This window comes from Callorhinus ursinus, unplaced genomic scaffold, assembly GCF_003265705.2.
Source record: "Callorhinus ursinus isolate GAN/ISIS: 27379988/994484 unplaced genomic scaffold, GSC_fseal_2.0 scaffold6, whole genome shotgun sequence".
NCBI lineage: Eukaryota > Metazoa > Chordata > Mammalia > Carnivora > Otariidae > Callorhinus > Callorhinus ursinus.
The window spans coordinates 40,746,624-40,774,146 of NW_027397068.1; the positions used below are offsets into that span (position 1 = coordinate 40,746,624).

Here is a 27,523-nt window from a genome sequence, read left to right on the forward strand (position 1 = left end):
CTGTGATACGAAAAAATGTTAACACAAGTAGAAAATTTAAATGCATCAGTATAAAATAGTGACATGTCAACTTTGATATTTTGTATTCTCTTTGAAAAACACCAAAACTGAGAAAAACTTAGCTGTTTTTTCAGTAAAGCAGCAAGTCATTCTTCTATTCAAATTGGATGGAGCACAAAGAAAATGCGTCCAACTGCAGACATCCTTTGCAGCTATCCTGCCATAAAAGTTTTCCAATTGGAATCATCCCCTGACCTACGAATACACACTCTACCCCTTGCCTTCACTGTTTTTCACTGTATTTATCTACACAGGGGTTGTTTCATAAAACAATAATCCTTTTTTAATAATTGAATTAGAACAGGAAGAAGCAATTTTTTTTTTTTTTATTTTTCCTGTGCAAGATTCCTCCCTGGGAGCCTGGGATTAGCTTAGTGACCCAAGTTTTTTATGGTACAAAGCTGGGGAAGGGCAAAAGGGATACATTTATGGTATGTCTTCTGTCCTCTATGCTTTTATAGATGTAGTCAAAGAGATTTGGGTCACCGTAGAGAGATTATTACAATCATCCTATGTAAAATTAAAACTTTTCAATAACATAGCAGTGGGAATAAGTCAATGAGAAAGTTTCCCTGGGAAGCAGAATTTAGAATATGAATATTACCACTAAAATAAAAGAAAGGTATGACTGGAAGACAGTGTGCTTGCTGTACTGTCAGAGACTAAATTCTCTCACTCTCTGTATTTCAGCTCAAAATGACTGACATTTGGGACAGTCAGGAAAGTAACGGGAAGTTCTAAAAGTTATTTCTAAGGTTCTGTCTCTAAGCTGGAGACAGCTATTCTTGGCTCCTCACATCCCAGGTCTGCTTTTTCTATTCCTGCTGGTGTCTCATATACTTTAAAGCATAGGCAAATGAAATCAAATGGACTCAAATCCATTTTAAACAGTTTGTCTACAGTAAAAATTTTGAAAGTGTAAGCAAATATTTCCTAAGATATGCTTAGAGAAATTATGTTTTTAACTTATTAAAGATTCTGGCCTAACCACATTCATAACTTTGGCTGAATAATTCAGCCTGGAATGAAGAACAATATTCTACAGAATAACTGAGACTTGGGACTGCCTCCAAATTAAACTCATATTTAATTAGCATAAATGAAAACTTAAAAGTTTTTATTCTTAAAAAAAACAATTGATAAATTTGTTTTGGTAAGTTCTGTATGTCTTTTTATGAGCAGGACACATTGGCTTACCTCTACTATCTCCAAAATGTAATTACAACCAGGGATGAAAACCAAAGAGAATGAAGCAAAGATGGAAGAAGGAAGGAGGGAAGGAAGCAGGGAGAGATGTTGATTTCCTTTTCTTGGGATTTTTGGAATCCAAGATGATCATGTTTGAATGAGCCATTCTGAATTATAAGTTTCCCAAGGATGTCTTGCCCCAAACAGGACAGAACAAAAGAAACTATAGAGCCCATTCACCTGAGTGCTGGCAGTGATGATCTTTGTACTAAGCTAAATCTCTGATGGGAAAGGACAGACTAGCTATCCGGTTACACTTGACAGGTCAAATCCTCAGTTCAAAACACATTGTGAAGATGACTGAAATTGGAGATGTTCTAAAAGTTGGATGACTTAAGACATGAATCATCCCTGAAAACTTTAGATTCCACATTAAGCTCTTCATCCTGCTGAAACTGGAACAAGGAGAGACAATTTGATACTACAGGTACCACCTGCAAAATACCTGGTTTCCCACGAGAAACAGTCTTTTCTGGTTTCACTATGTCTTGTTCTGAAAATAATAAAAAGAAAATCTTTTCAGATGTTTAGAAGCTTTGTAAATTAACGTATGGTGATTTTTTTTTCTGTTTCATAAGCCAGTGAATAACACAAATTTCAACAAATGTGTCCATGGAGAAAAACTCTGTCTAAATTTTCATGTCACTTTAATTTATACGAAAAACTTAAAGGTTTCCTTTGCATGAAACAGTATACCAAGAATTCTTATTTACATTTAAGTACTTATAATTTCCAAGGCATAGGTTGTAATAAAGCATAAATGCCAAAATATAGATAGCAAATATATATTACTGAAAATATTTAAAATTTTCTTGTCAAAGGTTATTTTGACAAGATGAAATTAATATATATACTATGCATTTGAGTTTTTTCAGATGAAGTTCAAAAGGAAACATTTATGTATAAAAAAACTGGAATCAATTAAATTACCTGCTAAATTGTGGTGTTTTATAATAATAACTAAAAGTTTTAAATGGCATTAGGCCTAAGTAGAAGTTTTAAATGGTACTGGGCTTCTGGTTTAAAAAAAAAATAAGGAAAATGCAAAATGTTTCTATCTGGTAACATTCATCTGCAGCAAAAAAAAAAAAAAAAAAAAAAAAACCCAAAAATACAGTCAGGAAAATAAATCATAAGACAGTACTTAGGGAGTGCCCGGCTGGCTCAGTTCAAAGAGTGTACAACTCTTGATCTCCGGGTCATGAGTTTGAGCCCCATGTTGGGTGTAGACATTGCTTAAATAAATAAAAAAAACTTTAAAAAATAAATAAAAATTAAAAAAATAAGACAGTACTTAGGCATTTATAAGCCTTGATACATTAAAAATATATTATTTTTAAGAACAACTAGAATCAAGCTTATGATCAGTTGCTGGGTAAGCTTTGGTGAGAATTAAAGGAGCAAGATAGTATTGTATGTATATCTAAACTTGGATTCTTGAATTTGTTGATATTGAGGAATCTTGCTGTGTAATTTTTTACAGTGAAGAAATAGTTTCCATACAGCTTGAGGGTTCTTTTTTTAACTTGCCTCAGGTCAGTAGCTAGCTGGTACCAGAGCCAGGACTTAAACACTAAATAGCAATGTAAACTTGGAAAGGTCACCCTGATATTAGGTCAATGTTACCTCTTAATAAAATGATCATTAGCCTGGGACAATTTCTTAGTGGGAGTTTTGAGTAAATCGAACATGGGCAGAATCCTAGCTCCAACATTTATTAACTTGAAAATCTTGGACAAATAACTTATTTTCTGAATTTAGTCTATTGAACTGTTTCCACAGACATTAAATATGGATAGTAATTGTCCTGTTGGATGTCTCTTATAATGATATATTGGAAATAAAAATCCTACGCTATTTCTAAGCTATAATAGATGTCTCATAAATTCTTGTCATTTTTCTCTCAAATCCCAGTAGTTTATGATTCTGACTCTGCTATGTCACTGGAAATAAGCCTACAAATTAAATATGATCATACTAGGGTTTGAAGGACTCCAAGAGATGTCTCCTGAAACCTAGAGTGTCTGCTGTGGTCCATTTAAAAACATTCTAGATGTTCTCACTTACAGAATATCCCCGTTCTCAGCTAATCCAGTCCTGTGAAAGCATACTGAGCAACAGAGTAGGAAAAATAATGAGGCTCTGGGAGACTCTGTAAATCTCCAGTGGTGGGTGTGGTAAGTCTCTTTTAATTCTAAAATGAAGGCAGGATCAGTTCTGTGTCTATTTAAGAATAAAATATTTTTACCTGGTTTTAAAGCTTCCTTTTTAACTTGTGACTCTAAAGGGAAAACAAAGGCAGAAATTTTATAATCTGAAAAAATAAACTAGAGCACAAATTCAATTCTGGAAATTATTTTATTTTGTTTACCATAATTAAAAAGGCAGAATTTTACTAAAAATTATTTCAGTTTCCTGCCGGTTTGTTAGTGCTGGTCTATTAAACATGCAGTAGTTAATATCATGCAACGTACTTATCTGCCATTAAGCTGTTGCTACTGCTAATTGATTTCAAGTTTAATTTCCTATGTTTTCTCAAGATGATTATTGTGGAGTATAGTTTCAGTGTTAATATAAGTGATTTGATGGCAGGAATAAGAAGAGTATTTTTGAAATATATTTAATTGAGTACTCATATGATTTAGAAATTTCGACAAATAGTGTTATGGCTTGAATCATATCCCACAAAAAGATATGTTGAAGTTCTAACCTACCATACTTCAGAACGTAATCTTATTTGGAAATAGGATTGTTACAGACGTGACTAATTAAGGTAGGATGAGGTCATACTGGAGTAGGGTGGGTCCTTAATTAATCCATCTGACTGGTGTCCTTATAAGGACAGGAAAAGAGACAGAAACAGACACATACAGGGAGAACAAGTCTATGCGATGATGGAGACAGAGCTTGGAGTGATAGATCTACAAGGCAACAAACAGCAAGGATTGCTCACAAACACCAGAAGCAAGAAGAAACTAGGAAAGATTCTCTTCCACATGTTTCGAAGGGAGCATGGCTCTGCTGACATCTTGACTTTGGACTTCTTGAACTGTGAGAGAGTAAATGTTTCTTGTTTTAAGCTACCCAGTTTGTGACACTTTATTCCAGCTACCCAGGGAAACTAATAGATTTTGATACCAGGAGATGGGTTGCCGCTGTAACAAATACATATAAATGTGAAAGTGGCTTTGGAATTGGCTGATGAGTTGAGACACTTGTTAGAGAAAAAAAAGAAAAAAACCTACATTGCCTTGAAAAGGATATTGGCAGAAATATTGACAAAGTCTATTCTGCTGAGGACTCAAGAAAATTAAGAAGAGCTATAAAGAAAACTTCTGACAATTTATGTATACCCTCATCAAAAACATATATCAACGAAATGTTGCTGGAAATAAGAATGTTAAATGTGCTTCTGGTGAGGTCTCAGAAGGAAATAGGGGACATGTTATTGGGTCCTGCCAGGGTGATTTTTGTTATAAAGTGGCAGAGAATTTGGCTGAATTGTGTTCCTCAGTTGGGTGGCAGTGAAACCATGCCCCATAGGGTCAATGAAGTTGAAACTAGCAGAAGCTTGTTTTTCAGAGAATGGTTTCCTTCTAGTTAGCTATTATGTTTTTTCAGACTCCACTAACAGATCCACAAGTTGTCCATAGAGGCCTGGACTCAAGGTCAACTGATACGGTTCCAACCTATGAACAAGCAAGGCTCTGAATTTCTTCTGAGATAACAAGCCTAAGACCCCATCTAGGTTATACCAGCATTCAGAGCATGCCCACAGTCCCTTCTCCTCATCCTAAGAGAAGCTCCTGATATCGGGGGCTGAATTTTGCCTTGTTCTGGTGTTAAGTCTCCAACCCAAAGTGAACATGAGATGGATGTTACATATATGTTTGCTCAGTGCACCTGCTCCATCTTCCTCATGAATCATCATCTTTTCCCACCCTTTTCATCAATATGTATGTAATCTACTACCCTGAATTTCCCGTTTAAAATCCCTTGCTTCTTAACTAGGAAACTGGAAGATGGTCTTTGGACCTCAGTCTACCATCTCTCCAGGTTGCCAGCCTCTTGAATAAAGCAACCTTTCCTTTGCAACCAACATTTGTCTCTGGAGTATTGGCTTTCAAGCTGTGAGCAGCCAAACTTGGGTTTCAATAACTGAAGGTAGAATTTGTAAGTGAAGAACATAGATACCTAGCCAAAGAAATTTCCAAGTAAATTGTGGAAGGTGCAGCCTGATTTCTCCTTGCTGCTTATAATAAAATGTGAAAGGGAAAATAAATTGAGGAGTGAAGATAAACTGAGAAGCAAGAGGAATCGGCCCTTGATGATTTGGAGAATTCTCCACTTATGGAGACAGTGCACCCTGGAGACAGGGCCAAGAGAGTGACTGGACAAATTTGCAGATACAATCTACCACCTCAGCAGAAGGCAGGAGTAGAGATGTAGTTATGAGGAAGGCTCTTTGGAGAACCCTCTTGTCCAATTCGATCATCATGAATTGAACGCAGAACTGGTCATGTTTTTGAGAATTCTATGCAAGTAAAACCAATGTGCCTGACAGAAATAGAGAGAGAATGAAATGAAGGAATAACAACTCTAAGAGCAGAGTCACAACCCACAACCTGGGTTGATGGGAACTCCTTGGTGGGCTAGAAAGGCAGACCCACCACCCTACCAGACCCAGAGGATGGTGTATTCAGCCAAAGAGGATATCCTCAGGTCCTGACATCTAATGGAATTTTCCCCGCTATGTTTTGGATTTACTTGGCACCCATAATTCCTTCTTTTCCTTTTATTTTTTTTTCCCCTTTTGAAATGGGAATGTCTAACCTAGCTTGTCCCGCTGTTTTATTTTGGAAGCAGATAACTTGTTTTCTGATTTTGCAGATGGAGAGAAATTTTCTGCAAGAAGAATCAATACCCTGGGTTTCACCCATAAATGTTGAAGATGATGAGATTTGGACTTTGAATTGATGAACTGTTGGACTTAGTTGTTGCTAAAATGGTTATGACTTTTAAGGATGTTAGAATGAGGTGTATGTATTTTGCTACATGTGAAGGACATGCCTTTCGGGGGGAACAGAGGATAGGCCTTTACGGGTTGAATTGTGTCCTCTCAAAAGATGATAGGCTGAAGTCCCAATCCCCAACACCTCCAAATGTGACCTGATACGGAAATAGGGTCTTTACAGGTATAATTAGTTAAGATGTAGTCATATGAGAGTAGGCTGGGTCCTTAGTCTAATATGACTGGTGTTCTTACAAGAAGAGGAGAAAAGACAGAGATAGAGACACAAAGGAGGAAGATGTCCATGGAATGATAGAGGCTGAGATTGGAACACTGCAATTTCAGGCCAAGGAACACCAAGGATGGCTCACAAACACCTGAAGCCAGAGGAGGCAGGGAAAGGTTCTTCCCTCTGGTTTTAAGGGAATCATGGCCCTGCTGATACCTTCATTTGAGACTTCCACCTTCCCGAACTGTGAGATAATAAATTTCTGCTATCCTAAAATACACAGCTTGTGGTATTTTATTACAGCAGCCCTATCACACTAATAGTTGGGAAACATGAACCAAAGTTTTAACTGTTTTGAGAATCAGATTTCTGTGTGTTCTTTTTAAAAACTTTCTGCTGCATCCTGCAGCCCTCAGAAATATTCATCTCACTCAGGTGCTCCCCAAAAAACAGAAGAATGAGAAGAGTTGTTTTTCTGACAGGATGTCTGTGTCCTATAGTAATCAGCAAAAATAGGGGTTTTGTGGGACTCAACTCAATTAGTCAATTGCTTCTTCTGAACCAGATCAATTTCTTTCTCTGCAGTTTCTCCTTTGTAAGTAGAATTTTTTCTAGGAACAGGTGGTATGGATAAATATGCATTATGTTTGTCTTATTTTAAAAAGTTGATAAAGGATAACATTTTTGTATAATATTTGCACTAGGACACAACATTGGCAAAGAGGTAATATGCTACTCATTATAAATATGGAATGCAAGTATGAATCTATACATAAAATACACATACCTGGTTTCTCTTCTTTTTTTACTTGTGGCTCTAAAAATATAGGTGAACATTAATAATGATGATTATATAAAGATATTTTTTCTGTACTCATGCATATTTCTTTACATATTATTCATTGTTTTTTAATCTGCCACATTAATTTTCTTCTTTTTAATGAATGCAACAAATTGATACAAACAAATAAAGGTTCCTTATTATCAATCACAATAAGAATTATTTTGAGATAAAATGAAAATGTGAATTAAGATTTTAGGAGAAGTTAACAAAAGGTATTGGTTTGTACCTTCAGTGAACAAAAGTTGAAGAAAAATTTTAGCATAGCGTATTCTCAGAAACACAAAGGATATTAGAAATACTAAAGATATTAGAAATATGAGGATTTTAAGCACATTGTCTACACAAAATAGTTAAGCCTTTGACTTTAAGCAAAATATTCAACTATGAAATCAGAGGATGAGTAAAAGCATGTGTTTAAGATTCGTTTTATTTATTTATTTTTTGGCATGCATATAACATACGTGGAGGCTTAGGCTTGACTTCTTTGCCTAGAAAAAGTTTAAAAATGATTAAAGACCACGTCAGTTAATTGTTATTGAATTGACATTGACTGTGATAGAATATTACATATTTGAAAATCAAAATAAAACAATAAACTCCAACTATTGTACTTTATTTAAGTTCTACAGGATATGTAATTTAATGTCCACACAAAATCACTAATTAAAAAAATCATTTTTAAATAATAAAACTCTTAGTTTAATTTTATTGCACCATTACAAATAATTTGCTCGCAAACTCTTATGTGCAATGTTAAGTTTTAGGTCTAATATTAAGATAAAACACATAATTTTATTTTGAGAAATTACTTCTAACCCTTTATTGTTGAAGATAAAAAAATATAAGACATACTGTTTTCTTTTCCATTAATATTATTAATGTTATCTGTCCCAGTATAATATATTAAAAATGATGGCTACTGAATTTGAAACTCCAGATGACTAGAAATATACGCTTTTATTGCTTTTTGGATCCCTAGTAAGGACTGGCAAATTTTTTATGAAAGATCAGTGTATATTTTTGACTTTAGGCCATATGATCTCATTCACAACTATTCAGCTATTCTGTTGTAACAAAGAAACAACCAACAACAATATGTAAATGAATAGGCATGACTGTGTTCCAATAAAACTTTATTTACAGGAAAGACTGGTAGTCACTCTATAGGCCATTGTTTGTCAAACTCTGCCTTCTCCATAATCAGTTTTAATTTTCTTTATTTTTTATCTCAACAAAGATTTCAACAGTAAACAAAAGCATCTTCCTTTGATTCTGTATTTCCTTATAAATATCATCCAGTACCTTTCCATCATTATTCAACTCAGCTTCCTGGGAATGTCATCTTTACTTGCTTTTTCTTTTTCCTGACTCCCATTTAATTATTAATTCACTAAAATCTAGCTTCTATTTCCATCATTTTATTTATCAGGTCTCTTTGGTCACCAATCCCCCCCCTACATGCACACACTTGCTAATACTAATAGATAAAACTAACTATATCAATTACTTTTTCCTTTTCAAATTCCCACTCACTTGACTTCTTGTGATTAGTCCTCACACTTAAAACTATAGAAAGCAGATAAAATATGTAAAACACTGGCTTTAAAGATATTGGACATAGACAAAAGGACAGTGATTTTTAAGTGATGGAAAATAAATGAGCCGTGTCCTATGATTGTCCCAGCTTAATGCCTTAAGAGAATTATAAGGCCTTAGTGCAGGAATGGAGCTGAATTGATGAGATGGAGCTGGGAGTCTGGAAAGGCCAAGACAGCTAGAGATCACAGGTCAGTGTCATGTAAAGTAGAGAGCTGCAGAGAAAAGAAGAAAGAGAGAGAGAAAAAGAGATAAAGAAAGTTCTGGGGGGATTCATGGATGGCCCCCTTAAATCTTCAGATGAGCACTAACCAGCATAGCCTTACAAGGAAACTACCTGAGGCCAGGGAAAGAAACAATGGAAACAATACTGTAGTTCTTCATAGTAAGCATTGAAATTGGGGAGTGTCAATCTTCCAAGTTTGATCTCGAACTGCAGTATTGTGTTGGCTGCTGTGAGTTTTGTTTTTTTTTTGCATTCCACATAAATTTTAGAATCAGTTTGTCAACATTCACAAAATAACTTGCTGGGATTTTGATGGAAATTGTACTGAATCTATAGACCAAGTTGGGAGCAACTGACATCTTAACAACACTGAATTTTCTATTTCCCAAACACGCGATCTTTCACCTTTTATGTAGAGATTTTGATTTTTTTATTATTTTTCATAGGATTTTTTTCCCTTCACTTTTTATTTGGTTACCTTCTACTTAGGGCTCAGCTCAACCATCTCCTCTTCAGAAAGCCTTTTATCTAAGGTGGTTTGGCTGCATTCCCCCTTTATGCACCAATATTATTTTTTAGATCTTTTGATAATTGTTAATCACAATCTACTATAAATATTAACTTGAATGAATACCTTCCCTTCTAGACTGAGATATCTGAAAACAACGTTTATCCATCACTGAATCCAGGGAACTGGTGCAATACCTAATACATGATTACATAATATGCATTCAATTACAGTTTGTTCATTAGGTAAATAAATGAAACAATTAATGAGAACACGAGAAGGTAAGTAAATGGAGAAATGAGTCAAGAAAAATGAAGTTAGGAAAATGTATGAATTCAGGAATTACATTAGAACACAAAATGCATGTTAAAATTATTACATACTTCCTTTGACTTGGCATGACAATCCAGCTCTCAGCTTTCTAGTGCTTAGGCAAGGATAAAAAGTGCAGTCATTTATAAAATTCAAAATGTTTTAAAATATGAATAAGTTTTTAAAGAGAATTCCTGGCATAGCAATTCCTGGTACTGTTACCTAAGATAAATTTGTTTTCTGTGTTCTCAGGGGGATAAAATAGTATAATGTAGTATAATGTAATAAATAACATCTTAAAAAAATCCCTACCATAAATATGTAACAGTTTTTACAGGATTCCATCCCCTGCTCTCACCATGGACCAATTATACTATACCAAGCCCAGTCTGATAAGAGAAATGTTATTTTGGGCCCAATCAGTGTGGCTCAGGTGTACAGCTATGTACTCTGCCTAAATATAAGGATAAAAGCAAAGTTACAGGAGACTCTCCGTAGTGGCATTTGGAATACTGAATGGTCATGTTTCTTTCTGAGAATCTACTAAATCTATTGACTTAAGCCTAAGAAACATGCATGAATACACATTAAAAACACAAACACACACAAATTGTGTCCAAATATAAGATTGTTCAATTTTGTCCTTGATGGCAAGCTAAATTAAGAAAATCTTGACTTGAAAGTTCTACTCATTTCTACAATCAGGTTGTGATAAATACTGCACAACTATTTTATTTCCATGAAGCTGTTTAATTATGAAATCAGGATTTCAGGGTTGGTTTTTAAAAAATATTCTATTTATTTATTATTTATTTATTTATTTGAGAGAGAGAGAGAGAGATCACAAGCAGGGGGGAGGGGCAGAGGGACAAGCAGACTCCCCAATGAATGGGGAGCCTGATGCGGTACTCGATCCCAGGCACCCATGACCTGAGCTGAAGGCAGACACTTAACTGACTGAGCCACGCAGGTGCCCTCAGGGTTGGTTTTTACATGCTCTCTCCCATATATATTTATTTCCAAGTCCATTTCAGTTGCAGCCTATATTATCTAATTATTCTGCTCTTCTCTTTACATTCTGCCTTTTGGATTTGATTGTGTCCCCCCAAAAGTTATGTTGAAGTCCTAAGGCTCAGTACCTTGTGAGTGTGACCTTATTTGGAGATAGGGTTTTTGCAGATATAATTAAGATGAGGTCATTAAGTAGGGTGACTCCTAATCTAATATGACTGGAGTCCTTATAAGGGAAGGAGAAGAGACACAGTAACAGACATGCATAGAGAGAGGGACGATAATGTGAAGACATACAGGGAGAATACCATGTGATGACAGAGGCGGAGATTTGAATGATGTTTCTACAAGCCAAAGAACACCAAGGTCGGCTGACAATTCCAGAAGCTAAGGGAAATGTATGGAACAGATTCTCCTCCAGACCTTCAAAGAGATCATGGCCCTGCCTACACTTCGTTTTTGGACTTCTGTCTCTAGAATAATGAAAGAATAAATTTCTGTTATTTCAAGGCACCCAGTTTGTGGTGCTTGTTACCACAGCCCTAGGAAACAAATACTCTACACCAGTACTTTAGTCCAGCCCACCACTGCTTCTCCCCGTAGTTACCATGAACATCCAACCTGGTCATGAAAACATAGGCTTTCTCCCCTCACTCTTCTTTCAACTTCGTAGCCAGAGAGATTTTCTAGAATGCATGTGCAATCATTTCACATATCACAGCTCAGCCTAAAGCATGGACCATCTTTGTGAACTCCAACTGCCTCTGCCTGGTCTGTGAGGTTTTTAATGAATCAAATTGCTGCATCTCATTACCCTCTTCTCTCTCTCTTCACTGTTTTGTACTCTGTATTCAAGCCATGCTGAAGTATTTTATTTCTAAACACTAACTTAAGGTGTCATTTGTCTCTGGACTATCTTATATATTGATCTCCCTATCTAGAACATTCCTTCTCTTTTTAATCTGGCTGAATATCATTTATTATTCAGATATATCATCCAAAAAAATAAGCTATTGTAGATAGCTTCCCTTAATCCCTCAGACTGAGTTGGGTGCACCTTTCATATTCCAATAGTATTCCCTCTCTTTATATATATATTCTAGCAGTAATAGTACTATATTGACGCGTGTTTACTTGATTATCTCCTTCAATATCCTCTAACTTCCATATAAGCAAGAATTGTAGTGCTTCCAAAGCTTAGCATGGTTCCTGACATATTGGAATTTATCAATAAATGTATGTTGACAAAATTAAATGAATATCTACTATGCAAATATGTTATACCAGCAATTGAGTGCAAATCGGGACTGGAAGCCTCTCACCAGAAGCCTGCTGGGGTAGATGTCTCACTATAAGGCTATGAGACCATTGTTGCTGCCAGGTTTTTTTCGACCTTAAAGTCGAAAAAAAAAGAACTGGATATAACCAAATGTTCAGTCCATAAAGTCCCAATAAATGGAATTTTTAAATTTAAGTCACACTTCATTTGACATTCTCATCAAGATTAACTTGTTACTTCTAACTAATTGAGGTGAATGCAGTAAAGGTTATGTACTGGTAATCCTTTTAAATATTGTATGGGATGTGAATAAGAAATTTTAAATTATTCATGCAGTGATTAGGTAACAGTTCCAATTGCCCCTGATATCAAATTCTAGGTCATGACCCTAGGACTATGTTATCTTCAAGAGTCACATATATTTTCTACAATGAAGAACAAGTATGCCTTGCTCAATGGGTATCAATTCTTTAAGATACAGATAAAAACAAAACAACAAATAACAAAAACAAAGAAAAGAGAGCAATACACATCCCTGTGTTATGCCATTGGATATTATATTTTTTGATGTATCTATTATTTGATCAGAAATAAATTATTTATGACACGGTAATATATTATTATCTAACATACCAATAAATTATTTGTACAGATTTTTGACTCTCAAAGAAATATTAACAGTCAGGTTTTCTGTATGCATCAATAGCCAAAGTCTATATTGAATATAGATCTATATAGCTTGGTGTAATAAGAATTCTGGCCCAAGAAATTGTTAATGTGAATAATGTCAATAAAGCCTTTTAAATAATCTGCTTTATAACAAATTTTCATGTTGATTAATTATTTTTTTTAAGGATTTTATTTATTTATTTGTCAGAGAGTGAGTGAGAGCACAAGCAGGGGGAGCGGCAGGCTGAGGGAGAAGCAGGCTCCTTGCTGAGCTAGGAGTCTGATGTGGGACTCGATCCCAGGACCCTGGGATCAGGACCTGAGCTGAAGGCAGACACTTAACTGACTGAGCCACCCAGGTGTCCCATGTTGATTAATTACTTAACATTGATCAATAATGTAATAATTTCATTTAATGATCTTTTTTTTTAAAGATTTTTATTTATTTTTTGACAGAGGGAGAGAGGGAGAGAGCACAAGCAGGGAGAGCGGCAGGCAGAGGGAGAGGGAGAAGCAGACTCCCAGCCAAGCAGGGAGCCAGATGCAGAGGTTGATCCCACGGCCTTTGGGCTCATGACCTAAGCCAAAGGCAGACGCTTAACTGACTGAGCCACCCAGGGACCCATATAATGATCTTTCTAATTCACATATCCATAAATACCTTTAACATATTTTAAATATATATTTATCAAATTACTATCTTAATTCATTAATGAAGTAGCTTTATCTGTGCACTGTTTATCTTAAACTCTCTAACCACCTCTACAATATGATAGATATACAACAGAACCAATCAAAGGTGTCCTAATGCCTGCTCATTATGAGGTCATTTAGACTGTAAATTTCAAAACTAAGAAAAGTAAAATTCACAAGCAGAAGCAGGAAATTGAATTTTCATGAATTTATTCAAAAAATTCATAATTTGATTAATATCATAGAAACTTCCTCATTATTGGCTCCAATGAGCAAATTAGGTCCCTCCATATGGATTTATTATACTTTAATTTAGTCAAGACAATTCAGATGAATATCATAACATTTGAATGTTGTAAAATGCTTAAATGTAGCATTATTTTAGGCATATAATACATATGAGGACCTTGGAGAATTTTTACTTAGATAATCTAATAGAGCATCATTAAATAAGACCATTAAATTTCAATAGATGATAAGAATTTGATATAAAACCAGTAGGATCTTATAAATTTTACAACATATAATGAGAGAATTTTAAAACTGGAGGGATCTTAGAAATCATCTCGAATATTTTCTTGTTTTCCAAAATAAACACACCAGGCTTCACAAACGATCCAGGGTATATGTGTGTTATGTTTCTGTGCATTTTCCCTCTGAGATATCCTTGTCAGTCAGTTACCTCCTGTGTTTTTGAAAACTGCCATTCTGGTAGGTATGAGGTGATGTCTCATTGTGGTTGTGATGTGCATTTTCCCGCTGATTAATGATGATGAGCATCTTTTCATATACCAGGTGGTCATTTGTATGTCTTTAGAAAAAACATCTGTTCATGTCCTCTGCTCATTTTTAAACTGGATTACTTGGTTTTTGTGATAGAGTATATTAGTTCCTTATATATTTTGGGTAGTAACCCCTTATTAGATAGATGGTTTGCAAATATTTTTCCCCATTCCATAGGTTGTCTTTTCATTTGTTGATTATTTCCTTTGAGATTTGAAGCTTTTTAGTTTGATGTAATCTAATTTATTTTTGCTTTTGTCATTAGTGCTATTGGTATCATATCCAAAAATCATTGCCAAAATCAATGTCAAGGAGTTTTTCCCTATCTTTTCTTCTAGGAGTTTTACAGTTTGGGGTCTTGTACATGGGGTATCTTTCCATATATTTATAACTTCTTCAATTTCATTCATCAATGTCTTATAATTTTCAGTATACAGATATTTTACCTCATAAGATAAAATTATTCCTTTTACCCCCTTCAGAAATGACAACTTTATCATTATATGGCCTTCTTGTTTTTCTTATAGTTTTCTTAGTCTATTTTGCCTAAGCATACCTACCTTTGGTCTCTTTTGGTTTCCATTTATTTGAAGTATCTTTTTCCACTCTTACACCTTGAACTTACCTGTGTCCTTAATGCTGAAGTGAGTCTCTTGTTGGCAGCATATAGCTGGGTTATATTTGTTTGTTGTTGTTGTTTTTTTACCCATTCAGATACTCTTTGCCTTTTGAATAAGGAATTTAATCCATCTCCATTTAAAGTAATTATTGATAAGTAAGGACTTAGGAATGCCATATTTTTGCTTTCTGTCTTTTTTGTACTTCCTTTGTTTCTTGCTTGCTTGCTTATTGTCACTCTGTGAATTGATGATTTTCTGTAGTGGTATGCTTTGATTCTCTTCTATTTATCTTCTCAGGTATTTCCTGTAGTGTTTTTCCTTGTGGTTACTTACCATGGGGCTTCTGTAAAATATCTTATAAATATAACAGTCTTTTAAAAAGTGATAACAGCTTGCCTGCAATTGTATATAAAAACTCTACCTTTTTATTCCCATCCCTGTATTTCATGTTTTTGTTGTCACAATTTACCTTTTTTTATATTGTGTATCCATTAAAAAGTTATTATAACTATAGCTGTTTTAATACTTTTGTCCTTTAACCTTTATACAATAGTTAAGTGATTAACACACCACCATTTTATAGTATTAGGGTATTTAGATTTTGACTATATAGTTACTTTTACCAGTATGTTTTATATTTTCATATGTTTTCCTGTTACTAATTAGCATCCTTTAATTTCAGCTTGAATACCTCCCTTCAGCGTTTCTTGTAAGGCAGGCTTAGTGGAGATAAACTCCCTCAGTTTGCTTGTTTTTTTTTTTTGTTTGTTTGTTTGTTTGTTTGGGTTTTTTTTGGAAAGTCTTTATCTCTTCTTCATTTCTGAAAGACAACCTTGCCAGGCAAAGTTATAAGTGGTTGGCAGTTGTTTTTCTCTTAGCACTTTGAATAAATTATCTCACTCCTGGCCTGCAAGGTTTCTTCTGAGAAATCTGCTGATAGATATAGAGGAGCTCTCTTATATATAAAGAATTTTTTTCTTTTTCTGCTTTTAAAATTCTCTTTGTCTTTGATTTCAGACAATTACATTATAAGGTGTCTTGGAGAAGATTGTTTTGGGTGGAAATTGGGTGACCTATTAGCTTCATGAACTTGAATGGCCAAATTTCTCTCCAGACTGGTGATATTTTCAGCCATTATTTCTTTAAATAAACTTTTGTCCTTCTTCCTCTCTTCTCCTGAGACTCCAGTAATGCATAGATTGTTTCTTTTAATAGTACTCCACTCTTCGCCTAGGCTCTCTTCACTGTTTTTCATTCTCATTTCTTTTTGCTCATCTGAATGGATGATTGCAAATAACTCGTTTTCTAATTCATTAATTCCTTCTTCTGTTTGGTCAAATCTGTTATTGAAGCTCTGTACTGAGTGCTTCATTTAGTCACTGTTTTCTTCAACTCCAGGATTTCTGTTTGTTTGTTTTTTATAGTGGTTTCTATTTCTTTCTTGAACTTCTCATTTTGTTCATGTACTGTTTTCCTAATTTCATTTCGTTGTCTCTGTAATTTGTTGTAATTCACTGAATTTCTTTAAGAGGATTGTTCTAAATTCTTTGTCAGATAGTTCATATATCTCCATTCCTTAGAGTCAGTCATGGAAGCTTTATTAGTTTCTTTTGGTGGTGTCATATTCCATTGATTATTTATGATCCTTCTGTCTCTATGTTGGTATGTGCATATTTGGGTAAGAAGATACCTCTTCCAATCTTTACATACTGGCTTCAGCAGGCAAAGCTTCTCACCAGTCAGCTCATCCAGAGATTCTGGGTATGCCATCTCATGATGTCCATGGTCAGGATTACTGCTGGAGTCTTTGGGCAGGCAGATCTGGTATCTGGGTCAGCAGGTGGGCAGGCCTTGTGTTTGGGTCCATCGGGAATAGCTTGGTGCCTGGATTTTCAGCGACCTGACTATGTGCCAGGGACCACTGGGGTGGGCCTGGCATCTGTGTCTTGGGGGCTGGCCCAGTGCTGGGACAGTTTGGGAGTCTGGTTTCACAGGAACCAGCCTAGAGGCTGGGGCCATGTGAGCTGGCCTGGTCCTGGGGCAGGACAGGAGCCTAGGTTTGTGGGAGCCAGTCCAAAATCTGAAACCTCAGAAAGCCACCAAAAATGACCTGGTGCTGAGGCAGGGCCGGAACTTGGGGTTACAGGAGCCCAGTTGGAGCCTGGGTCTATTGGGGTTTGCCTGGCTTGGGATCAGGCTAGGAGTCTTGGTCCATGGGAAATTGCTTAGAGCCTGAGGCTGCAAGGGCCAGCCTGTGCTGGGGGAGTTAGCTGGTGCTGGGATGGGCCAGCAGCAGATTCATGGGAACCTGCTAGGAATCTTTTGCCATGGTTGCTGCCTGAGGCTGTGGGAGCTGGTCAGTGCCAGGGTGGGCTGGGAGCCTAGTACCATGGGAGCCACCTAGGACCTTGAAAATCAGCCTGGTGCTGGCACAGGCCAATGCCGGTGTCTGTAGTGAAGTTGAGTACTCTCTTCACTCTCCTTCTTCCACAGGGAGGGTGTCTCTTTCTGTGCTAAGCTGCCCAGGTAAGGAAGAGGGGGTGGGGTGCTATATTTCTCACCTGGAATCCTTAGCTCTTGTGAAAGTATTTTTGTGTATAGACAGTTTTCAAAGTGATGTTTTGGGAAGGGGATGGACACCAGAAATTTCTACATCACCGTCTTGCTGATATTATCCCCACATGTTCCTTAGCTCTTTTAGATTCTCAAATTCATAATCTCATACATTCAGTTAAGAGATGGTATTGTACCAGTTTAAAATCTGATGAAGCTCCTCAGGAAAACACATCTGCAGATATATGAATGAATAAAGGACATGTGTATGTCTATTTATACATGGTCTAAGCCTATATATTCCCTAAGGTCCACATTTAGACAACAATAAGTGTAAGGACAGTGTAACTTTTTTGTTGGAGGAGAATTCTAAAAGGCAGTGGTTCTCAAGCAATAATATAAGCTGGGAACTTATTAGAAATGTACATGCTTGGGGCACCTGAATAGCTCAGATGGTTAAGCGTCTTCCTTTGGCTCAGGTCACGATCCCAGGGTCCTGGGATCAAGCCCCATATCGGGCTCCTGGCTCAGCAGGGAGCCAGCTTCTTCCTCTCCCTCCGCCTCCCCCTCCTCAAGCTCTCTCTCTCTCTCTCTCTGTATCTCTATGTCTCAAATGAATAAATAAAATCTTAAAAAAAAAAAAGGAATGTACATGCTGAACTCCAGGGATGGAGGTCATCCCTGACCTCCAGAATGTTTTTGATATTTGATTCCAGTGTGTCAACTTTTCAATATATATGACAGCAATATTTTATTCAGATGTTTGTGATTGAGATCTATAAAGGATGTGATATGAAATCAAATTCATATAATGCAAGATTTTTTTATTTTTACAAAGGAAAACAAATCATTGTAATTCTGCTGTTTTCATGGAGATAGTAACTGGCTCCATATCACAGAATATGTTTCAAATAGTAAGAATCAATATAACAGGTATCTACATACATATATTTGTTTATTTTATTTACAGGAATTTTAACTTTCTTATATTTTAATTATAGTTTTTATATTTTTGTATTTTCTATATTTCTTGAATTTTATTAAAAACAAATGAAATTATTAATGTAATATTTCCCATTTCTACTTCTACTATGCATTGACTTAAACAAAAAATGGTCATATTCAATGAATAAAAAAAGAGGTAAAAGGAAAGAATGAGTCAAAAATATTTTGAAATATTAGACACATGAATGATAGAAATCATAGCAGTTTAAAATTACATAAAAGAATAAATAGTCTGTCTACATCTACTTGTACTAAGGAAATTTTTTAAGTAACATCTGACAAAAAATAATAAAATCTTGACCTGGTATAATCAGGGACTATAAATATGTAGTGTGCTAGGACAAGCAATAGGTAAGAGGTCTTAAGGGTTGGGTTTTGTTCTCACTCAAACACTCATTTGCTTGAGTATTTGAGTGGCTTTGACATGGTCATTTAACTTGCTTGGTTTTTCATTTACAAAAAGAAAAGAAATGGAGGCAGTTAGATTGATGGTTTCTAAGATTTCATCCAGGTAGACTGATACAATTATGTTAAATATTAATTTAAATATAAATAGTAAATCATTTACAAAGGTGACATAATTTAGATAATCAACCTGAAAAGTTGCAGCATTGCTCTTTAGTAAATCTGTTTGCTCAATTCCTAATAGATTTTCTGCTGTTAGGAGCATGTTTAAGTCTAAGGACAGAAAAACAAACCTTGTTTCTAAGATTGGTGAGTCTGTTCCAGATATAATATATCTATTTACACAACTATTTAGTACAGAGCAGAAATTGGCTTTGCTGTAGATTTACATCTTAACCAGAAAGAACTATTAGACAGGCACTTTACCTTTTAAATTGACTTGAAGATTAATATCCAAACTTTGTACCATATATAATGAATAAGCAAGCCATTTGGAGGAGGCAAGAGAATACCATAAGGACTTTTATGGGATGTTTGAACCAGTTCAGAAACCTTATTACATTTTACTAGAAGCCATTGTTACTCAGCTACATGTTTTATGAGGTTTTATAATCTTTTAATTAACAAAATTAAAATGGAAGAAGTTTAAACATTAAATATGTAAAATATAAAACTCTAAAAGGAATTGCTGTCTGACTTGTATATGAATTTGAGTAAATATTCTTCTTTTATCTGTGGACGTGTCTACATTAGAGGCAATCTTTTTTTATCAAATGTACTATATAAAGTTATTTGGTTGAAACAATATCATTTGTTTCAAAAACAAATTATCATTTATTGATAATTTTTTTTGATATCAAATATCAAAAACATTATCATTTATCTAATGTTTACAAATATATGTTTAGAGATTTAATGTAAAATTGTGTGAAGGTTAGCATCATTTATGTAGTGCTACAAATCAAAAAAAGAAATTACAAATAATGCTTTGAAAATTGCCCTTTAATCTTCTAAAAGAACTTGATAAGCAAGAATTGCCTCTGACAATTGGAACTAAATTTCTGGAAGAATTTTTAGCTTATGTTAGGATTGATAGAAATGCCCTCTGGTGGTAAGAAGTAAAAATATTGTTCATGGTGTCCTTTAATTTTAAAAGCAGCAGTATTTGACAGTATATGGAGATAGAGCTTAGAAAGTTCTTTAAGGTTTACCATATTAAGATCCATGGTAATATGGCCTCCTAGATACACGAACCCAGGGACATTCAAATATAGAAATGACTTTTCCATCTTTATTGGCTTTGCATTGGGCTAAATTTTCTAGGTACCAATTATTTTGTTAAATTTCTTGAGGCTGTACCACAATAAATTTCTATTGAAACTTTTTTGTTATTCAAGCAGCTACACTTAACCATTCTGTTCACAATCCTTCTCTTATATTTTGCCTTAAACGAGTGGTGAGGGTATCTTTGGGTCCTGCTCCTTGATGTTCAAGGGTTTAAAGTGATGTTGATTAAACTGTTAGTAGCAAATGTTTTGTTTCACCATGATTAAGTGTGAGGGATTAGAAGAAGTTAATAGAGAACCAATAGCAAGATAGAGGAAATTAATCAGAACCATTACTTTGAAGCCTTTTTAAATTTTTATAGGGAATTTAATATAACACTGACAACACACCATGATTATTCAATTATTCAATCATTCATTCATTCAGTGATCACCTAGCATTTAGTGCATGCTAAGCACTTCAGTCTCCTAAGAATATTTAGCCTGTGACGTTTACCTATTAATTGAAAAACTGAATTCTTATGGATGAATTTAATTCTGGCGACAGTCTAGTAATTAGATTTGGTTGAAATGCCATGCTAGGTACCTCTCTTTAAGGGCATAGAAAGTATATCAATTCTGATATCATATATATACTTTGAAAAGTTGGGAGAAAATAGAAGATATAGGGATAAATGGGGTTACTCTATTATTGACTCACATTTCAAACTTTCTTTTCTCTTCCAAACACATTCCCTATACTGGTAAATGATACTGCCTTCTATCTATAATTCCAACCAGGAGGCTGGAAATCATCCAAAATCCTTCTCCATGCTTTGCCATCCCTATTCAGCTCTTAACAGAGCCCTGTTGATTCCATTTCCTAAATATATCTTGAGTGTACTTCCACTTGTTCATTTCCTACTCAGTTTCTGCTTGTATTAGAGACGCAAATATATCATTTTCATTCCCCATCATATCGCCCAATGTTTTTGCCCTCTTCTTGCGTCTTTTCACCATACCACGCTCATTCGTCAAGTCTCACATCAGCTATTGTCTCCCTCTGGAAGCCTTTCCTGATCTCTTTCCAGGATGAGTTAGATGTCCTTAATCTGTACTCTCAGCATCGTATGAAAACCATCATCTCCGTACACTGTAATTATTTGCAATACTTTGTAATTATTTACCCATTTGTCTTCCACAAATAAATTGTGAAATTCACTAGGCAGGGACAGCAATGCAACTATCATCTTTGTATTCTTAGCTCTTGTGCATTGTTTCACAGTGTCAACAATAATTGTATTTAATGAACAAGTGACAACTCTATCTAAATGGAGGGTTACTCTATTGAGTAATGCATGCAACTAAACATACTCCCACTAATGACTCACTGAAGATGCTGCTACAATATTTGAAAATGACTTGCAAAAGAGAGTTCTTTTAACTCTGTGGCCCTTTACTGAAACATATACCATCAACAGAAATCTTCCATTTTTTTTTTTTCTCTACGTAGGAGATTTTTCAAATTTGTATTGTAATCATTCTGCTTTGGGATATGTGAAAATAAAATATGTCAAAGTTTGTGTATGGAATTTTTCATTAATGTTGGTTATGGTTATTTCACCTATGAAAAGGAGAAAATTATACCATGTTTAGGTGTGACTATTGAGTAGTTTTATATATAATATGTATTCCTGATCATTTTCAATTGATTAGCACCATCTGGCCCAAGCATGTTTTAATTATTAAGATTTACTAAACCATATTACCCTAAACACCACTCCATCACATCCTGATACTTTAAATGGGCCTTAGGGGGAAAATGAGACAATAAGAAATGAGCTCCCACCATGCTGAATCACCTCAGTGAGATTCAGTCCTTCTTTTAAAAGTCAAGGCATTGGTTAAAGTATGGGGTGGGGATGGAGGGTTTGTGAGAAGGAAAGCTCAGTAAAATGTCTAAACCTTGATGGGTGTCGGGCATGGCCCCAAAGAAACCATTATTTCTGCCATGTTTATTATTGAGTACATCAATCTCAGTTCCTGAGCTTGAGAATATTCTGTTCTGAAACCAGAAATGTGGGAATAAAAGAGATAGTAGTTAATATTATTTCTTTTCCTTCTTCTACACTCAAATAAATAGTACCATATTTCTTTCTCAACATATTTTGTCTTATTGAGAGCTAAATTTGAATAGCATATGAAAGAAAAGAAAAGATCCTTCATGTTTGTCCACAAGAGGCAACAGAAACATTTTCCCTTGGAATACGATCCAATTATTAAATATCAACCTTCCTTTAAGCATCTCACAAGTGTGAAACACTATCACAGGCTTGAGAAATATTCCCACGTGTGAATGTTGTGTTGATCCACTAAACTAAAAAAACAAAAAGAATATCTGATCTAAGAACACAGTTTTGAAAAACTGGATGATATATTGTGTGTTACAAATAGCATACAAGCATGTTTAGTCATAAGAGAAAGAAAAAAAGGAGATTGAGAATAGGTTCAAATAATTAATAAAACTAGCATATTTTACAATAGCAAAGAAGTATAAACTAAACAGTCCATTAACATGAGAGAACTGGATCTTGTAAATTTTGCAATATTTTGTCAGGGTAACACACAAATCAGCCTGGAAACAGGAATCTTTCTAATAAAGTTGACTTCTTAACAGGCAAACGTCTAAGAGGTTTCTGAGTTTTTCTTTTAATTTAGAAGAGCCAGATCATCATCTCCTTCTGTCATAAGTTATAAAGTCTTCTCTAGCGAATTGGTTTTGTTGCCCTGAAACATCTCAGTTCAAGTCTCATTACCACATTCCTCAATTAGTTTTTAGATTGGGTTGAAATTGAGAAGGAGGATTTTCAGTGACAAATTTATAAAGAGGGCCAAAAAGAACATTTTTTGATACCCATAAACTACAGAAGGAAGAAAATCATTCTGGGCAAAGTCTGAAAACTAACTTTTGGAGGATTCTAAAATACATATACTGTTCAAGAAATCTCTGAAGAAGATGACATACCTAAATATTGGCTAATAACTCTTTGTTTACACTAATGCATAAGTACAGTTTAGCAATTTTAAATGAAACTATCTTATTCTTTTTTCTTCTCTTAATATAGAGAATTTCTCTAGGAACCACAGAGCATGTGTCAGCTGTGAAAAACTCTACCTGTTATAGACTGATTCAGAAGCTAGTAATTGGACTATGCTTGCTTGATTGAATTGACTAAGAAATATTACATCCCCAATCTCCAGAAGATAGAATTTTTTAAAAAATTCAAGACTATAGTACTCAAGTCACCACTAAAAATAGAAAAAAAAAGATTTTAGTACAGAAGTGGTTAATCAGAAGTTAAGCATGACAAAGGTTATATCTTTTTTCCCACAAAACAAAATTTGCTTTCATTTTATAAGCCATATGACCAATGATTGTATCTCAGATTTTGAAAGACTGTACTAAATTTTAATTCTGGAAACTTGTTGTCTCCTGTACTTAGGAGTCTAATTTAAGATAACATATTAAATATTTATTTTGTGCCCAGAACCACGCAAAAATTTTAAATGAAATATTTTAACATTTATAGTAAACCTCATAAGGTCAATTTGTCCATTTAGCAAATTAGGAAACAGGCTTCCAGATCTATTTGACTATATAACTAAAACTCTTACTCATTTTTTCATTCAAAAACATTCACTGAGCTCTTATTATGTGCCAGGAACTGTTTGAGGTAGAGGGAATACATGAAACAAACCAGCAATAAACCAGCCCTAAGGAACATACAGTGTACTGCCCTGCTTTATTATTAGTATCATCTAGAGCTGTTATCTAAGCATGACTTTAGGTTTATAATTCAAAATAGAAGTACTACCACTTCAAGTGTTGTTTTTGGGTTGTTTTTATTGTTGTCCTCCACCCACCTCCCTCTCCTGCCTCCCTCTATCATCTCTATTATTCTGAAAATCTAGGAGAGTAATAGTATATTCAAGGTTCTCCGTTGGCAGTAAACTGTATCAAGGATATATTGGCCAGAGGAAGGTACACTACATTTGGGTAAAAGACTTTGAAGTCAAAGAGGACAATTTGCGACATTGGAAGTCTTTTGTTCACTGCCTTAGAAGTCAAGTTGAATGTGTGAATGAGGTCATTGATATGTTGAAAGAAGCCATGTTCTTCTATGAATTTTGTAACCCCGGGAAACATTTGATCTTTGTATTAACTTCCTTGCCCCTAACCTGGGCAAGATAATGGAACCTAAGTCACAAGATCATCATGAGCTCAAATTATGTTTTACATATGTGAATAAATCCTCTTGATTAATTAATCACTCCACCAATATTAGTTATTTTTTCATTTTTCAAGATTTGAATTAGAAGGCACTTAATAAGTGTCCTTGAACTAATATAGTAAAAATCATTACAGTTTTCTTGATTTATTGTTTCTTTTCAGTAATAAACCCTCCCAGCATATTATAAAGACACATAACTATTGACTACACAAAAAACATTAGTCTATGATAGAAATGGTGGTTGACTTGCTGTCTTATAGATTTACATGAGTCTGTAGGGGTACTTATGAAGTATTTATCACCACTGTCACTTGCTAGCAATTACTCAGTTTTCCATATTAGCATAATTTTAAAGATTTTATTTATTTTTCAACAGAGAGAGAGAGAGACAGTGAGAGAGGGAACACAAGCAGGGGGAGTGGGAAAGGGAGAAGCAGGCTTCCCGCTGAGCAGGGAGCCCGATGCAGGACTCAATCCCAGGACCCTGGGATCATGACCTGAGCTGAAGGCAGATGCTTAACGACTGAGCCACCGAGATGCCCATATTAGCATAATTTTAATACAATTTTTATCCTGAAAGGGAATGTGCACCCCTGCCCCCCCCAAATTACATTAGAATTTTCTGTCTTCTTATTTATGTGAAAAAAATAAAATGAAATTTTGAGCTAGCAATGTCTGGTTATAAATAAATTATACATGGTAGTATATCTTTATTGTTCTAATTGTGACACAACTGAACATTGTCTCCAGTCTTTCTTATTTTGTTTTTCTTTTCTTTTTTAATAAATGTTGTCACTCATTCTTTAAAAATTCTATTATCTTTGCTCTACTGCTTCCCCAAATCTTTTAAGTAAGTGTAAGACATAATTTTTCACAGTGCATTCAACTGAACACCGCTATTATATTACAGAAAAGATATCATGGTTGAATAAATTTGAGAAACATTGGATAAAAAAAGGCTCAGCTGGTTTCTTTACTACCAGACTTCCCTAATGTGTTCATATATAGAAGAGCTTTCTCCAAACTTACTTAACCTCAAGATTCTTTCATGTACCAATAATTATAACTAGTCTTCTGTGCAAAACACTGCCAAACACAAGCACAAGATATAGCTTACTTATACTGCAGGACATCCTTCCACCCATTATAGTTACAAAGAAAAACTTCACAACAATAATGTTATTGATTTATACTCTTAGCTGAACTGTATAAAACTGTATGGTTTTTAAAGAAGAAGGACTTAGTTCAAAGTTTTAAAATTAAAAGTGATACTACATGAACAACTGGGGTAATATTACACAAGTAAACAAGTAACAGATGAGAAGATCTATATTGGAAAGGAAATTTTTTGATCTTTGTAGTAGGTAATTAAACAAAATGAAATACTTTTAGGCGTTACATACACAAAGCCCTTATCTCTCAGGTCTTCAAAAATGGAATGAGTGTATGCCTTAGTTTTTAGCATTGTTCCATGCATTATTGCGTTTTACTGACACTGTAACCCTGTAAAGTTCTAAGGATGGTTGCTGCTAAATCTCTGACAGATTAAGAACCATTTTAAAACAACAGTTTCTCTGATGTCACATCTTCCTTTCTTTTTACTTTGTCATGCTGTTCTCCAAAGTAATTCACACTTTCCGCTTTTTCAGACAAGATTTTAAAATAATAAAGTATTATTTATACAAAGTATACAATGTATATTTTCTGGCCCCAACTCCTGGCCTCCAACTAAATGCCTCAAACTATAGTAATTTGGTTTTCCTCTTATTTAGTTCCACTAAAACTCCTTGTAAGATCATCAGTGACTTTATATAATATATTCCAATGAATATTTTTCAGTCTTTCTCTTACTGTAAATTTCTGTTACATTTGACACTTTGACAGCTTCCTCCTCCTTAAAATTCTTTCCCCCTCAGTTACTGAGACAATATCTCGAGCTTCTAAGAGAATTCCTTCCTTCCTTCCTTTTTTAAAAAAAAAAATTTTTTAACTCCTTCATGGTCTTCTCTATCGACTCCTTGCATATTAGTGTTCTTGGTTTGCATCCTTGGTCCTTGGTCTTTCTCCCTCACTTCCCTTGGTAGATGTCAATAATTCTCATAATTTAAGTCAGCACAACTTTGCCAGGAATTTCCACATTCATTACCATATTTTCTCCCCAGGTACCTGATAATCATACCTAAATGCATATCCCACAGTACCTCTATTTCAACATTTCTTTCCCCCATGGCTACCCCAATTAGATTATAAATTCTAGGAGGACAGGAACTTGACTATGTTTACCAGCACAACACAGCACAACTTGACTGTTTATGCTTGTGCTTTACCATATTGCCTAGCATATAGTAAATGCTCAACAAAAATTTTGTATAATAAAGATGTCAAAAATTTACATAATATATATAGCCTCCTTTTTTTTTAAAATCTGCCACTTCTTTTGGAAATTCCAACCCAGAAATGACATGTCCACATATTATTCCAAGATAGAAACCTGGGAGTTATCCTAAATTTTTCTCATCCCCCACCCTAAATTATGGCAATTTTACTTCCTAATTACTTCTATAATAGCTCTCCACTTTACCTTCCTACTAATGCTCTATCAAAATCGTTTTAATAACTCTAGAGGTGTCAGGGCAAGATCTCATCACCTAGAAAACTGATTTCCTGAAACTATTGGCATCCTCTTTATCTTCAATTTCTGTGATTATTCAGAATCAGCTATTAGAAATTCTACTTTAAGCTGGACCTCGTTTTGCTTAAAGACTTGCAATTGTTCCCAATTTCCTTTAGGAAGAAGGACACAACCCTTACTAGGGCAGCACGGTTTTCTGTCGCTGTTCCTCTTAAGCTTTGCCTACTCCTGTTCTCCACTCACACTTTGTCCTGAAGTGAGGGTGAAATCCTTGTCATTCTC

At 34.9% G+C, this 27,523-nt stretch overlaps 2 protein-coding genes across 3 annotated transcripts in view; one reads left to right on the top strand and one right to left on the bottom strand.

The window, feature by feature from the left end:
• CLVS2 (clavesin 2) overlaps positions 1-27,523 on the top strand; it is a 502,444-nt gene that overhangs the window by 228,381 nt on the left and 246,540 nt on the right. The gene's annotated exons all lie outside the window — the stretch shown is intronic.
• Positions 1-27,523, bottom strand: part of TRDN (triadin) — a 356,769-nt gene that overhangs the window by 37,806 nt on the left and 291,440 nt on the right. For both annotated transcript variants that reach the window (XM_073893863.1, XM_073893862.1), the window contains 4 exons: positions 7,854-7,880; positions 7,336-7,365; positions 3,557-3,589; positions 1,754-1,801 (listed from right to left, as the gene is read on the bottom strand). In XM_073893863.1, coding sequence (XP_073749964.1) covers positions 1,754-1,801; positions 3,557-3,589; positions 7,336-7,365; positions 7,854-7,880 — 138 coding nt within the window. The remainder of the gene's footprint in view (positions 1-1,753; positions 1,802-3,556; positions 3,590-7,335; positions 7,366-7,853; positions 7,881-27,523) is intronic.